Below are 15,371 nucleotides of genomic sequence, written 5' to 3'. Positions count from 1 at the left end.
CAATACGACTCAAAAAAAATGCATGAAAATAATAACCAAGTCGATCATACATTGCTGTTAAATTGGTGGATTCCAATAACAAATTGCTTTAATATTTAGGTGGAATCAATTAACATTGTTTTTGTATTCGAGAAAAAGGTTTGTGCAAAGAAAGAGGATTTAACAAACAGATATGGTATGAGGATAGCTGGTTATTCCAGTCTTACCTTTAGACTAATCTTGCATCGGTAGAGGAAATGATATCATTAGAGCTGCATCGTCCATCACATTATTGGAGGGAGAAAGGAAAGCTTAGTTAACATCTAATCAGAGTAGTGCATCCTGACAACCATAGCATATTAGCAGAGAGAGAGAGGTCTGTGAATCTTGCAGGAGATCTCTTAGCCTGGGTGGTCATTTTTGTTGTTTTACTTGGTCGATTGAGTTAGCTTTTCGCTGAAGTCCCATAGCCTTTTCGCCAGTGTTTCATCTGTGGCCCAGTAACTCGGCATCTCCTCGTTGCAGTCAATGAAGTACTTTCCGGTCACACCCTTGAGGCTCGGATGCAGTGCAACATAGCATGTGGTAGCTGCTCCCTGCATTGATGCCATGATTGCTGAGTTATAGTAACTATAAAAAGATGCTACTTTGAATTCCCCAATTTTTACTTGGCAAGCAATGCTTGTCGACCACACTTGTTTTTGCACCATGAAAGCCTCTTTCCATGCATTTCAATATCTAGAAAAGGGCATATCTAAGCATGGAGTGGAGGTTATTAACTATCTGAGAGAACGCTAATGTCATTATGAACTGCTGCATACCTGAGGCACATTCTTCCAGAAGACGTACGTGAATAGTTTCAGCAGCCCTGCAAGCAAACAAGTTTCAAGTCTTGAGTTCAAAACTCACACAAACAAACTAGGAGGAGGATGCTGATGCTTCTGATAGCAGCATCGGGTTTGAAGGTTGAAGGAACAAACACATCTGAAGAAACGAATGCCTCATCAGGTTTGTCATGATCAGCCCAGGATGAATGGAGTTTACTGTTATATTTGCTCCGTCTTCCTGTTGTCAACACCATAACGTGCATCAAATTTAAACACAGCAACATCACATGCCATGATAGATACGAAACAACGCATAAACTTCAAAAGGTTTAGATGGCTTCATTTTGATGTGCTTGGATTCTCGCCGGGTGTGGCGACTGTGAGATGGAACAGCAGAGGACCAGAATATCGTGTTTGTCACAATAACTTGTTGATTAGGTGGAAAGGTACCAGTTGCTATCAACTCCAAAATAGAGAATTTAGAATCATCTGTCCCGATTTGGTGTATATGTAATCTCGAGTACCTGCAGGCGTCTGGAGAGCTCATTAGCATGCAAGATGTTGGCCAGTTTGGATTGCCCGTATGCCTTTTTGTCCGAGTAGCTGCCAAACAACAAGCCAACATTTCGATCGATCACCATCGACACAGTTTTTCTCAGGCTCTCTACATGCCAAACCGGTAATAAATACTATCTATCTTACGTATCCTTGTCGTTGAGCTTATCGAACCGTATCACTTCTTCGTATCTATGCAGCAAGTGAGCTATGGATGACAGATTCACAATACGACCTTCGATTCCCGTCTCCTCGGCCGTGCTCTTCATCCTCTCGAGAAGAAGATTTGTCAGCAGGAAGTGGCCTGTGAGTAAAAGAGCACTCACTCGCTTCAATTCAACTCATTGTAACTTCACTGAGGAGTCACAAGTCGAAGCTCTCATTTACCTAGATGATTGGTGGCGAACTGCAGCTCTATCCCATCCTCTGATAGTTGGAAAGGGCAGAACATGACGCCGGCATTGTTTCTGCAAACAAGTGCGAGAGGCACAACTCATTCAGGTAAGTGATGAGGTACGTATAACTCTATGTGAGGAACTTATCGATACATTAAGATGTTGAGGGGCAGATCCATCGAGAGGAATTGGCCTGCGAAGGCTCGCACGGACTTGAGTGAGCTGAGATCCAGCTTTAAGATGTCAACTCTGGCCAATGGAGAGCTCTGCAGGATGAGCTGCTTCACGTCATCGGCGGCTTCCATGTTCCTTCCTGCGATGATAACGTGGGCTCCTCGGAGAGCAAAGACGCGCGCGGTCTCTGCTCCAATCCCGCTTGCACCCCCTGGATCGCAGGAAGAGCAGCCATGAAGGCTAAAGACGAAGAGCAGTTCGAGGAAGAGGGAAGGACAAACCGGTGATGACGACGGTGAGATGGGAAGCGTCGATGCCGTCGGTGACCTGCTCGGCGGTGGAGGCGGATCCGAACCCGCTTGGCCCCGGCAGACCCGTCACCAGCCTGAAGAGCCCCATGCTCTCTTCGCCCACCACGAAATACGAGCAGCACAAGCGTCGCAGGACGGAGACAAGAGGAGGAAGAGAAGGACGAGCGAGGGTCGCGATGCGTGCCCGAGAAGAGACGGGAGGAGGGAGAGGTTAACTGCGATTCACGAGCGTATTGTAGCGTTTATGGACTGCGGGTCGAGTTAATGCGCTCTGGTGGGAGACGTGATGGGAAAGAGACAGGGTGCGTGAGACCAGGAATTCGTACGATAACCCACTTGGCTACCCCTCTCGTGATTGGACAAGGACATGGTCGCATTTCCATTCACGTGACAGTTAGAGGACGGAGTCAGAAGTGAGTGCGTCTACGTCCTTCCGTATCTGATTTTAACACATGTTGGGTGTAGTAGCCCTTACGAGGTTCATTTGATTAATAATTAGAGTACTAATCGATATTAATATCCTTTAAATTTTTTGTTTATAAAGAAATAAAACAGATATTTTTTCAATATTATGTATTAATTCAAACTACTCTGTATTTTTCATGTGGAATATTTAATATTTGTAGGAATATAAATATATTACTTTTAAAATATATAAGGATGCATACGCAATGAATACAACCGCACTCGTGAACTCTACTTTCTGTACCCGTTAAAACGCCCACCCGTGTTTTACCCACCCGCCGTAACGACAGGGATGGCGCGTGGGTCCCACACGTGCGGACTCTAAGTACGGCTACTGTGTGCTGAAGCGTCTCAGACCGTGTTTCCAACTGTGCGGAAATTAATATTATTAGGTTACGAAAATAAGAAAAAAAGAAAAAAAAAATGGAGGGCTGTGATTGGTCCCCAGAGTGGGGTCACGGCAATCTGAGTCCATTGACTTGAATCTCAACCGTCCATTATGTAAGCCGACAGGAGAATTAGAATTATGAGGGTAATTAGAATTACCTTCTTAATTACTACTTATCTATATTCTTTTTTTATTACATAAAAAGTAGGAATGATTGTATTAGTGTTACGTGTCCCGTTCTTTAAGAATAACAGAGATGACTGCCATTCATTATGAGGTACTATGGAGGTGAAATATTTTAATATACTAATGATATTAAAATTTTATATATAATTTATATATATGTAAAATTTTATTACGTATAATACTAATTAGTTATATATCTCATGACATATCGTTTTCAATTATATATCTCATCACCACATTTAGATTTATTTGATTTTATTTATAGTGCTCTCGATATCATCGATATCAATGTAGCTATTATCTTTCTCATAAGTATAATATTTAATAATTTGATATACGACTTTATAACTCAATAATGATAGATTATTTGAACTCTTATTCATCTTAACGATTATCTATCACGTTATAAGAAGGTCCTCCAGAGAAGATCCATAATTTTACCTATTTTTATATTATAGATGATCTATCAATTTCTTGATATTCAACTTTTAACGAGTTTAGGTGTTCGAACCGTTAATCCAAATCGTTAGGTTTATCATTATCCATGTGTAAATCCACGTGGAGCAACAGTGCACGCAGCTAATGCAATTTAATACACAAGGAACAGATTAGTTGAAATGGTTAAGAACAATAAATGGATATTAGTGGTTTGCATGTCACACAAAAAATATTTATCCACGTATTATTATTCACACATGACACTATTAGCATGATCAGTATCAAGTGGAGTATACAATTAAGAGAGAAGGTCTTTGTTAGTCTGCATGCAAATTTACATATGTTGCTCTTTTTTTTTTCTTTTAAATAATAAAATCATTTTTCTTTGGTAAATAATAATATAAATTTCTTGTGTTAATCCCAGGATAACTCCAACTTGATGAGGGTTGGATGTAGTGTCAGCTTAATCAATTTGATTAATTTTTCGAGGACACCAAACTCCCATAACACAGGCTTAAAGAGTCTCAAAAGAGATCATCCTAAATTACAACTAGTGTGCAAGATCCAATTCAAAATACATTTAGACCCACAAAGCCCTCGAGAAGAATCAACATAATTAGTCCTTGTGTTTATGTATTTGTCTTTTATCTTATATTACTATTACATTTATAACCATTTGATTTCACATATAACAAGTTGAAACAATTAGATGACAATTTCATTTTTCTAGTGTTTTCTTTTCCTTGATTCTTAAAGCACAATTTCATTCCTTCATTCATTCCACTACACATCACACTTCCATTCCCTATATGGCTACATTATTAAGAACCAACTGTATACCATCATTCTATTAGTCTCTTTCATACTCATAGCACACTTACATTCTCTATAAATAATAAACATAATAAAAATAATAATAATAAATAAATATTTTTCCATCATGTGTCTTCAATGTCTGATTCTCTTCTACAGGATGTTGGTTGACAAGCCACTGTAAAGTGCTATAATTGCTGAGAGTAAAGACACAAGGATATAAATGGTTGAGTCCTCATCTGCATCATCTGCTTAAACCATCCACAGTAGTCTACTTGATGTCTCCACCCTCCATAATTAGTATTTTGATCAAGTACAGCTGTGAAGTATTTATTGTCTTCTGCCTCACTTCATGCACATTCATTTTAAAGTGTTAGGGTTTTTTTTTGGGAAAATAAAAAATTTTGAAGTATTGTTATTTATTCTATTATAAGAATCTATATGATGTACTGTCTCTATTTGAGGAGTCTTGATTTTCCATGATTTCATGATCAAATTTATTATCTTTTTTCTAGAGATTTATTTATTTAATTTGTTAAGTATAATATTTCTGATTTTAATCGGATCTAAAACAACTCAATTTAATTAGGTATGATCATCATTTATTATAAAGGCTAATATAATTCTGAATCTAATCCTATTATGATGCCTATGATATATATAGTAAGAGTTCTATATACCATGATGTGTCTTATGATCCGATTCAAGATAATAATTTTCTATTTGAACCCTCGGTATATCAATTATCATGCTCGGTCAGATAATTGATCTATTAACTTATTGAACTTAAATTATTATCTTAAAAATATTTAAGTTTAAATTAATAAAAATACATATAGAGTATGAGTCAATCCAAGTATTTACCCACTTCCGATATGAAATTAAATGTGTCATATAATCCACACACATATGTTTGATCCAACAAAAGATATACAAGAGTAACATACGTTTGATCCAACAAAAGAAGGACAAGAGTAAAGATTCTTACTTATTTAGATGGTGAAATGAATTGTAAAAAATTCCCATCTCCTTTTTTAATTTTGTTCTATATCCATTACATCTAATGTTATTAAGAAGATAACTTTGCAATACCAAAAATTAACAAACAAAACACAAATTAAAAATTTGACATGGTATCAATGAAAAAAATAAAAATCAAATCAAGGAATCTTAAGTTTGACCCAACCAATCTCTTAACCTCTACATACAAGTACCGAAGGTTTTTTTTTCCTTCAGATAAAAATATTTCTATACTTTTGTGAGAGCAAAGACTTTGACACAAAATGAATAATTCAGATAATTAATAATCAAAACACAATCCTAAAAATTAGTCGACGTAATATCTATGTGGTTTAACACTATCAAGCTTTTCATTATGCGAGAGAGAACTTTAAATTTTTCAAAGTCAACCCAAACTCAAGCATAATTATCACTCACCAAACTCTATAAGAGAGAAGCCTAAATCCTTCACCATCACATATATTTTTTATTGGGTATTTACAAAATAATAGAATCTTAATTTCTAGAACATCTCTCGTAAAAGTCTTCACGTAACTACCATTCTTCGAGGAGAGGAGTGTTAATGCTTCTGATGTTTTCCAGGAGGAGTAATCCTGTAATAGCTAATCTGCAGTGCGATCACTGTGGTACTGCTTCCATTTTTATGGTTTCCAAGGACACCATAACATAATAACAGTAGTTGAATGACTTTAATGCCATCAACATTATTGGTTTAGACTTTAAAGAGATGGTTGCATAAAGATTGTTCTACTACATGCATTGCATGTGTATGTACAAAGATGTGGGGAACATTTTCATAATATCTATTGCAGCCGTACAACTATAGGAATGAATGAATTCAGTTTTTCATTTGAAAATCATATTTATTTTCACATTAATTAACGAGTACAAGAACCATGTGTTTATAAATCTTTAGTGTTGTCCTTGTCTCAAAGATATTTTTGGAGCGTATCCAAAAAGATAAAATAGTACGAAATCATTCAAATCGAATAATTTCTCATAAATCTTTATGCTTGTATGAATGATGATAAAATATTAACTTATCAGAATGATATTAGAAGGATGGTCATGAACCCTCGGCTCTCCTATTATAGGCACGGATAAGAGCATTTAGTCTTACATTTATTAAGGAATAGAAAAATTATAAACCTCTACCGTCGACTCGTTCAAAATAGATACTTCTCGATGATGATAAGATGTTGACTTTCTTCTAAGCAATCTTAGATAATACAATGCATTTTTACTAGCTAAACAAGAAGGGGTGAGGAGGGCGTTGGCATTTTCAAGAGGGTAATTGATCTACTTTGTGTATAGTTAATTTTGTAAAAGATATATTTGGACTTGTAGATTACTCAAGTAAATTTTATTAATCACATGGTTTTAGATAAAATAATCAATATATATGATATCTCAATTTGTTTGAAGAGAAATCTTACTTTGGACATTTTTATTTTATTTTTATTAATACATATAGATTGTCGACCGATGAATCAGTCTGATTGATTTACTATCAAAAGTGCAGGTCTCTTCTGATGATTCTTCTTGATTGACGTGGAGAGATATAATATCCCTCATTTTTAAAAATTGTGTAAGTGCTTGTTTGTAATATAGGGACCTAAATATAAATCTTAACAATTAGATATGATTTATAAAAGATTTATATTAAATTTAAAAAAAACGGAGGACATGTGTCACTAGCTAACCTAAGGATGGTGCCACCTATGTTTGTTCTATGGATGACTACTAAGGTTCTTTCATGCATACTTGCCACCTTGTAATCCTTATATTAGCCAAACCTAATGCAATTAGAGGAGAAACTAAAGGAGAACTTAACAAAAAAAAGTGGCAATCAGCGTAGATTTGAGAAGAGAAATGACGAGGATTTGAAATAGAGGAAGAAGAAGCTTTGCTTTGGCTTGAGGTTTTACATCAATTCCACACATTTTAGACTCAAAATTTTCTAAGGCAAGTATTTTAACCCCTTCCTATAGAAATCTTGATATCTGATTTTAGTTTAATTCTAAAAAATTTAGAAGATTTTGGCTTCGTATATGATATTTCTGTCATTTGGGAATAAAACTATAAATTTAAAAATTTTTGAGATTTGACCAATTTATATTTTAATAGCCAGAACTTTCTGCATTGATTTTTGATTTAGAAGAAACCAAATTTATCCGAAAATAGATTCATAGCTCTTTCTTTTGATACTAAGATTGATAATTTTGGAGTTCAATTACCTATCCAAACTGTTATTTTAACTGACCCTATGAAATCTGTAAAACAAAGACTGTTGGTTCTGACCTTTTAGTACTCTTTTGCTTATAACTCTATGTTGGAAACTCTTATTTATGAAAAATATAATTTATGAGAAACTAGACTCATAAATCTTTCTGTACATATCTGATTTGAATGATTTAGAGTATAAATGCCTATTGAAGTATCAGTTCTAATCAATTCTATGAATTCTACAAAACAGAAAAATTGTTCTCTGACCTTTGATTACTAAACTATTGATAACTCCATGTTAGAAATACAATTCATATAAAAATTGAATTATCTAAAACTATATTGATACATCTTTCAAATGACACCTATATTGTATAAATTGGAGCATAATTGGTGATTCAAATAGTTCATGAAATATGCCTATCAAATTCAACTATAATCGAGTTTTCATCGATTTAGCCTATTCTTGTTTCATCTCTTTGGAAATTGATTTCAACTAAAATCCTTACTTCGATTGAGCTTTACATTATTACTTCAAATTCCTGCATACTCTTGTCCTACAAGTATTTGGATACCTGAATTTGTAAACTTTATGTTTGTATCGTAATATTTCGTATAGGCACATGCATTCCGTTGTTCTACATGTGTTTCTGATATGTGTCAATTTTATTATTCGCAATGTTCTTTTATACTCTGACGTTTGTGGGATTATTTGGACCTTCGCCAAAAATGAAAAGGGATTATTTGAATCTTTGCAAGAAATGGTAAAGGGATTATATGAACCTTTGCTAGAAATGGTAAAGGATATGTGCCTAGAGCCTACGATACTCTAGATTATATTTGAGATTCCACTTCACCTTCTATATGTTTGATATGATATTCAGAGCTTTGGTTGTATGCTTCTATGTATGCTTTGGATAAGAATGAAATGAATACAACATCAAATACGAAATTTGAGCTTATGTTTCGTATTTATTCTTTGATATGTTCCTAAATGCTTCTTATACCTCCGAAATGTTCATATGCCATCAATACGTTTTAAAATATTCTATATGTCATTAATATACTCCAAAATATTTCATAGGTCATTGATATACTCCAAAATATTTTATTTATTATTAATATACTCCGAAACATTTCATGCACCGTTAATATACTCCGAAATATTTCATATGCCATTGATATGTTGCGAAATATTTCATATGCCATTTATATGCTCCAAAATATTTCATTGATATACCATTGATATGCCCCAAAATGCTCCTTACACCATTGATATGCTCCAATTAGTCTTTACTCACTTGTTATGAATAAAACATACTTTGAATTAAATGACATTGTAATTCTGCATTCGTTGAGTGGCTATCTATAAACTCTTGTATCCCTGTCTTATATTTAATATCTTATTTATTTTAAACTGTCCTCTTTCATCATGGATATGTTAGTCGCTTACTTACTGAGCTCTATATGCTTACTTTGTTGCTATATAAAATTTTTATGATAGTTTTTCGCTCGCTAAAATGTTTAAATTGGGCTGAGGTAGTGGAAAGCTAGAAGATTTTGGACAAACCTTTAGTGGATGATATGTTTTTATTGTATAAGTATACTTGGTGTCTAATGAAATATTGATGGTAAATATAAACTTATGGATTTTGTAAAAGTTTAAAGGACCTCTCACATTTAGGATTTTAGAGTGTTAAGTTTAATTTGTGTAATGATACGAACATGTGGTAAATATTGATTTTTGTGATTGTATAGAATACCATACTTGTGGATTTATGAGGTGGTTATTGTCTTGGTGAGTTGGCTTTGGATTTTATGATTCATCGAGTAATGTGGTATATGATTTTAAACTACACAGGTTTTATGAATTGTGAAATTATAGATGTGAATAAATTGAATAATTTCTCAGTGTCCTTAAATGTGTGTTTGGATCCTGGATTATTGTCAAAATCTTAATATTGCCGATTTGAGATGAGTTCATGCTTCATGAATGTGAAAATTCAGGGGGGCACGACAAGAGTAAACGTTACAGGAAGGATGAAGAAATCTATAGAGAGAGGCGGTTCATCGAGAGCGGCTTAGTCTTAGAGCGGTGAAGCATGATTGGAGAGGTGGGCATTCGTTGTTGGGTAGCCTCCTGGTCGTGCCTCCGGGCTGCGTCGACGATCTTGCATAACAAGCCTGAGCCAGGGGTGTCTCGGCTCGACCCATTCGATGCTTACGTCAGAAAACCGAAGAGGGAGGAAGACAACATTATCAATAGTGTAAATGAGAAAGTAAAGAGCATTTTTTTGCTTGGTTGCCTTAGCTTGGCCCGAGGCTTGGCGTTTATACTTAGGCACTGGGTAGAGCAAATGAGTCTATGTCAAGTACTCCTTTACCTTTAGTGGAGGAAGCATTTAATGCGGGCAATTTACTGGCATATACCCCAAGAAGTGATGCCTAGGGACTATAAGGGTGATGCCTTCGATTTGGTTGCCTTACTTCTTTGGGTGAAGTAGGGCGTTGTTCCTTCGTTGTCTATTCGGAAAGGAAGGCTAGTGAGGCAGCGTCATGTCATCGACCATTAATGCAGAATCAGATTCTTTTTCCCAATTGCAGGAACGGTGAAAAGTATCTGACGCCTTCGTTTGGCTTCCTTGCTTCTTTGGGTTAGGCAGGGCATGGTCCCTTCGTCGGTCTTCTGGAAGGGAAGGCCGAGGAGGCTAGGTCACGCCGCCGACCATTAATGTGGAATCAAATTCTCTTCTCCAATTACGAGATCGATGAGTATGTCTCATGAGCTTATTTCGAGAAGCCGACGGAAGCGACAAAACGACATGATCTTTTGGGTGATTGTAGGGAGTAGATAGTTCTTGAGCTTTTACTTAGGTATTATTTACGTGACGGGTGAGTTGAGGAGTATCGAAATTATCCCTATTAATTTTTATATTGATCTTTATATACTCAATGTTTGAATTAATATAATTACTTTCTCTTTTTAAAAAAGAGAGAAAAGATAGTGCAAGCGTTAATATCCCCTTACATCTTACATTCATCCTTTCTAATAACCTTTATGTTATAATTATTTTTTAATTAGACTCAAAATTTTGTAAGATACCATTTTCTGATAGTTATATTCGATATCTTAATAAAAAGGTATATCATTTGAATAATACTCATTGGTTATAATTTTTTTGCACTTTTTATACCATATAAAATAGAATCTTAAATAACTCTAATTCATAATTTATATATTAAAAAACATTTTCCCTCTTATATTTTATTTCTTAACTATCTTTTTAGTTTTGTTTTGCTACTTGATTTGCTTAAAGAGGTTAAGTGAAATCATTTTACGAGCAGGCTTGCATCAAGAATATTACCAGTTGAACTTTAGGATAAAATTTTTGATCAATCACACAAATATGATAAAATTTGAGTATTTTCTTAAAATTTATCTTTAAAATTATTATTTTAATTTTAGTGGTTTTATTAATCGGAATCCATAAACCATAACTTTTCTCCAAAGCTCAATATGTATATTTTTAGACTTTTAATGAAAAAATAATGTTGCTATAGATATTATCGTTTAATTAGGATTAAAATATCTAAATATGACTTAAAATTTAAGTTTAATTAAATATTAAACAGTGAATTATTGAGATTCCTTATGGATTTATCATTTGTTGTATGCTCCACCGAATATGAGTAACCAACAATAGAAGGGCTAATGCTTTTCGAGTTCTTAAATTAATAATTTATTTATCTATTACTTCAGTTTTTGCTATATTATTGGCAATTAGGTTTCTCTCTTCTTTCTCATATGTATCGCCATATAATATGAATAATACAGGGCCTGTAGGAATTTTTGAGTTCTTTAGACAATATTAAGGTAGAATCCGACCCGTTATCATTCCCCAAACAAGAGCCCACCTTCTCTTTCACACAATTCAGCCAAGCCCACAGTACGAGACCGGGACACAAAACAGGCTCGAACCGGTTGCTAATGGGACCCATTGTTTTAAACCAATAGAAGGGAGATATTTGCTGTTTGGTGCCGCGGCTAAGACACAGGAGCCGAACTCCATCGTGGAAGAGATGATGCCGCTGTGGTGACCGTCCGATGAGCAAGCTTGATATGATGCGAAGTAACCCGTGGAAAGGGAGATCACCGCGATGACGTCACAGATGGTTTCGCTCGACTCGAGCTCGACGCGAGTCGATTACTGTTCTTTCGCAGATCTGGTCAACTAATATACGGGTGACTTTGATCAGGAGTTTGCCGTCTGGCTTAAAGCAGGCAACAGCTTTCTGCCATCACTTCGTAACAAGGGCCCCACTCCAAGAAAGATGTGTCGGCTATCCGAAAAGCTGAAACCTGCCTGGCCTTTGAAAGTTGATCCAGCAAATTATGTGAGCTGATTGCCACGCCGTGCATGGCCGCCATCTGTCCCTTCGTCCTCATCCCGCGAATCTGCTATATACACCCCTCACCGGCGTCCCGCTTCCCGATTCCGAAGCTACGCCGTCGTGGAACATGGCTCGTCAGCTGGTCCCTGCCTTCGCCTACACCGCCGTCTATGTCAAGGACGTCGCTAGGTCCGTCGCCTTCTACTCCGACGCCTTCGGCTACAAGGTCCGCCGCCTCATGCGCCGCCACCTTCGACTCCTCCGTCGTTATATTAACCGTCTCTTTGATGGTGAGCGTTGGAGAGCGGGCAGACGACCATCGCGTTCACGCCGTTGCACCAGAGGGGGAGACGGACGAGCGGACGGGCGCGGTCCGGCCGCCGGTACGGGATGGGGAAAGAGGCCCCGTGGAGGTCTGCTTCGACTACCCCGACGTTGATGCGGCCTACAAAAGTACCGGTGAGCCTTCCCGAGGTGAAGGAGTGGGGGCAGAAGGTGGGTTAGGTGCGGGACATGGACGGCATCGTCGTGCGCATGGGAAGCCATGTGGGGGACGGCACTTCTCACGTATGAAACCTCAGCTCACAACAGCAGCAGAAGCAGAGGAGGAAGTGCGTGTTTGACTTCTGGTAGTGGTTCTGCGTGGATCAGAGACGAAATAATTGGGGTTGAATCCGAGATACTTTGTTTTATAGGCTCAAATATGTATTGATTGTGCCTAACATAATTACGTAGAAGAAGGAGATCCGTAACTCCTCTTGAATCCTATATCAAAATAGGAGCCAGGCAAAAGGAACAACATTTTTCGTAAGAGTGGGGAAGCCGATCGGTGACAGAGTTGCAGGAGGAGTTCCACATGACAAAGATGAACTTTCACTTCATACTTTTCTTCCTACGATACAATCGAGTTAGTAAACAACATGATCACCGTCCAAGACACACCAAGTTCCTGCCCGTCAAGTCAACATGAGTTCATTGGCACCAAGATGAGGAGGGCGCATGCACACATGAACCTCATGTTCTTCGGGCCCAGCGCTGCGTTTAGGCACCATGATCTCCAGAACTGTTCCGGATTCATCGTAGTAAGCTTCCAGCTTAGCATCTTCAGGAATCCGGGTTGCTAGTGGTATTTCTCTCACAAATTCCCCCGGAGGGCAATGCTCAGGAGAAGGATCCGTGAGCCGGAATGTTCGATCGTGTCGTTTTATGTAAGGCATCCGAGCAATGCTGACACAGGAGATCTTGACTATCCCATGTGTCAGGCTGTTCCTCCATGATACCTTCACCCGCTGCTGATCGGAGAAAGGCAAGCTGACCATGATCAAGTACCCTTCTTCATCCTCGTAGATCGTCTTTGCAGCAGTCACCGGGCCGCACGCATGCCTCATTACACCAGTGAACTCAGTCACCCATGATGGCTCCGTCGCATGAACTTCCATATCTTGAGGCCTATCTGACAATGGATTGCCGGACGAGCAACAATCCTCGGACGCCCCATGGGAAATGAAGTCTTTCCTGCGCTTGCTGTAGACCGGTGAAAGGTCCATGCAATCTCCACCTGCATGATTCGATGGCTGGGTGGAGAGGTTAAGACCCGAACCATTTAGCACCTTCCTCGAATTGGGATGCGCTGCAGTCTTGAGAGGAGGAGGGGGAGGTCTCTCGAGCTCAAAATCCGTGCTTGGGAGGTTCCTCCATGACTCGAAATCGCTAGCCTCGGCTGGGATCGAGAAGTTCAAGTTCCTGCCGGTGAGCTCGGCCCACTTTTTGCGGTCGGCCTCTGTTATCACCGAGAGGTTTGGCGACCGAACCACTTCGATCCCATGGACGCACTGGGGGTTGGAAAGCCCCCTGTACTGCTTCCTCTGCATCCGGTGGGATCGCACGAATCCCTTGTCAACGCTGAAAGGGAACTGAGGTTCCCCTTGGCGCGAGTGGCCGTTCATGTAACTCCGCAGCTGCATCTTCCCCAACGCGTTCTCCGGCCGCTCCTTGAAGACCCACATGTACATGTTCTCCATGTCGTGCTGGACGAGGAAGACATCGAGGCGGAGGTCGGACTTGTCGAGTTCTGCGTCGCGGACGACGACCTTGCCCTTGGACTTCTCCGCCAGCACGGGCTTGAAGTAGTAAGTGAAGAAAAACCACGCGCCCCATATGCTGTCCCCTCTCTTGGCGCACTTACGGGCCCCGGCGGCGCCGCCGGTGCCACCCACCTTGGGGAGGTTGAGAACGGCATCATGGTCGTAGATCTGGGGACCCAGGCCGACGTCCAGTATGTCCATAGGGTCAGGGTCCCAGGGCTGCTGCGGAGACGACTGGTCGACCAAGAGCGGGAGATTGATGTCGGGCGGGCAGGAGAGGACGGACTGCTGTCGCCGCTGGATGTTGGAGATCTCGTGGTCGCAGTCATTGTGGGCGGGGACCGTCGCCGGCGGCGGCCCGGCGGGGTCCATGGAGAGGACGGTGGAGGGGGGATGGGGGTTCTCCATAGTCAGGGTGGTGAGGATGGAGTCTCCCATGGCGTGGTCTCGCTCGCTCCTCTCCATCTCTTCCTCCGCCCACTCACCTCCTCGCCTCTTCCAGTCCTATCTAGGGTTGGAGATCCACGGAACATCCCATAGACGGTCCTTTACAGCTCAGTTCCATAAATCCCACCATCAAATCTCTAATAAACCAAATCAAATCCTTTTCCCAACTCCAACCACTTCCTCTCACCAAAACAAGAATGCCCAAGAACAAGGGGAAAAAGTCGAGATTTTTACGAATAAAGCATCAAAACCGCTCGAGAGAGGGGACGGGAGCAAATTGGAGGGATCTGCTTCAGGGGTTACCTTTCGGAGCTCGAGGGAGAAGGAGAGGGTTTGAATCGTGGAAGAAGAGAGCAACCTCGACGCTTCCGCAGCGGTCGGCGCCTGCATTCGTGGTGTGGCTGATGAGAGAGAGAGAGAGAGAGAGAGAGAGAAGAGGCCGAAACGGTGACGGGTCCGTTAAAAAAAGCCGGGGTTGGGTCGGGGTCTCCACCGGATGAGGCCGGGTTATGACGTTAGTTGACGGTGACGGCAATGTGGTGAGTTGTCAGTTTGTCAATGTATCCGATCCTGATCCGATTCGTATATGATAAGGTGGATAGATTATGAGACTTTGATTCCCTATGAAGACACGTACCTCATTAATGTTTAAATAATAATAATTTTATTAT

At 39.3% G+C, this 15,371-nt stretch overlaps 2 protein-coding genes across 2 annotated transcripts; both read right to left on the bottom strand.

Annotated features, from left to right (window-relative positions):
- Positions 1–219: 219 nt before the first annotated feature.
- Positions 220–2,454, bottom strand: LOC135671453 (short-chain dehydrogenase TIC 32 B, chloroplastic-like). Its single transcript, XM_065179594.1, has 8 exons — positions 2,212–2,454; positions 1,910–2,141; positions 1,749–1,828; positions 1,509–1,665; positions 1,331–1,409; positions 960–1,044; positions 801–847; positions 220–575 (listed from the first exon to the last, which is right to left on the bottom strand). Exons 1-8 carry the CDS (start codon positions 2,327–2,329, stop codon positions 408–410), a joined length of 966 nt encoding a protein of 321 aa, XP_065035666.1. The 5' UTR covers positions 2,330–2,454; the 3' UTR covers positions 220–407.
- Positions 2,455–13,026: 10,572 nt separating this feature from the next.
- On the bottom strand, positions 13,027–15,133 carry LOC103999808 (uncharacterized). The gene is made up of 2 exons (XM_009421672.3): positions 15,004–15,133; positions 13,027–14,799 (listed from the first exon to the last, which is right to left on the bottom strand). Exon 2 carries the CDS (start codon positions 14,716–14,718, stop codon positions 13,126–13,128), a length of 1,593 nt encoding a protein of 530 aa, XP_009419947.1. The 5' UTR covers positions 14,719–14,799; positions 15,004–15,133; the 3' UTR covers positions 13,027–13,125.
- Between the last annotated feature and the right edge of the window lie 238 nt (positions 15,134–15,371).

Source organism: Musa acuminata, unplaced genomic scaffold (assembly GCF_036884655.1).
Source record: "Musa acuminata AAA Group cultivar baxijiao unplaced genomic scaffold, Cavendish_Baxijiao_AAA HiC_scaffold_1139, whole genome shotgun sequence".
In the NCBI taxonomy this organism is placed as follows: domain Eukaryota; kingdom Viridiplantae; phylum Streptophyta; class Magnoliopsida; order Zingiberales; family Musaceae; genus Musa; species Musa acuminata.
The sequence above is the reverse complement of the archived record's forward strand: the minus strand, read 5'-3'. Positions and strand labels throughout refer to the sequence as shown.

Bases quoted from the DNA above. Each gene is read 5' to 3' on its own strand.
- LOC135671453 (XM_065179594.1), bottom strand. From the start codon at position 2,329: ATGGGGCTCTTCAGGCTGGTGACGGGTCTGCCGGGGCCAAGCGGGTTC. The intron at 1,410-1,508 runs GTAAGATAGATA...GTTGTTTGGCAG, and splicing joins AAGCTCAACGACAAGGATAC to CTACTCGGACAAAAAGGCAT. The intron at 576-800 runs GTATGCAGCAGT...GCATCAATGCAG, and splicing joins TCTGGAAGAATGTGCCTCAG to GGAGCAGCTACCACATGCTA.
- LOC103999808 (XM_009421672.3), bottom strand. From the start codon at position 14,718: ATGGAGAGGAGCGAGCGAGACCACGCCATGGGAGACTCCATCCTCACC.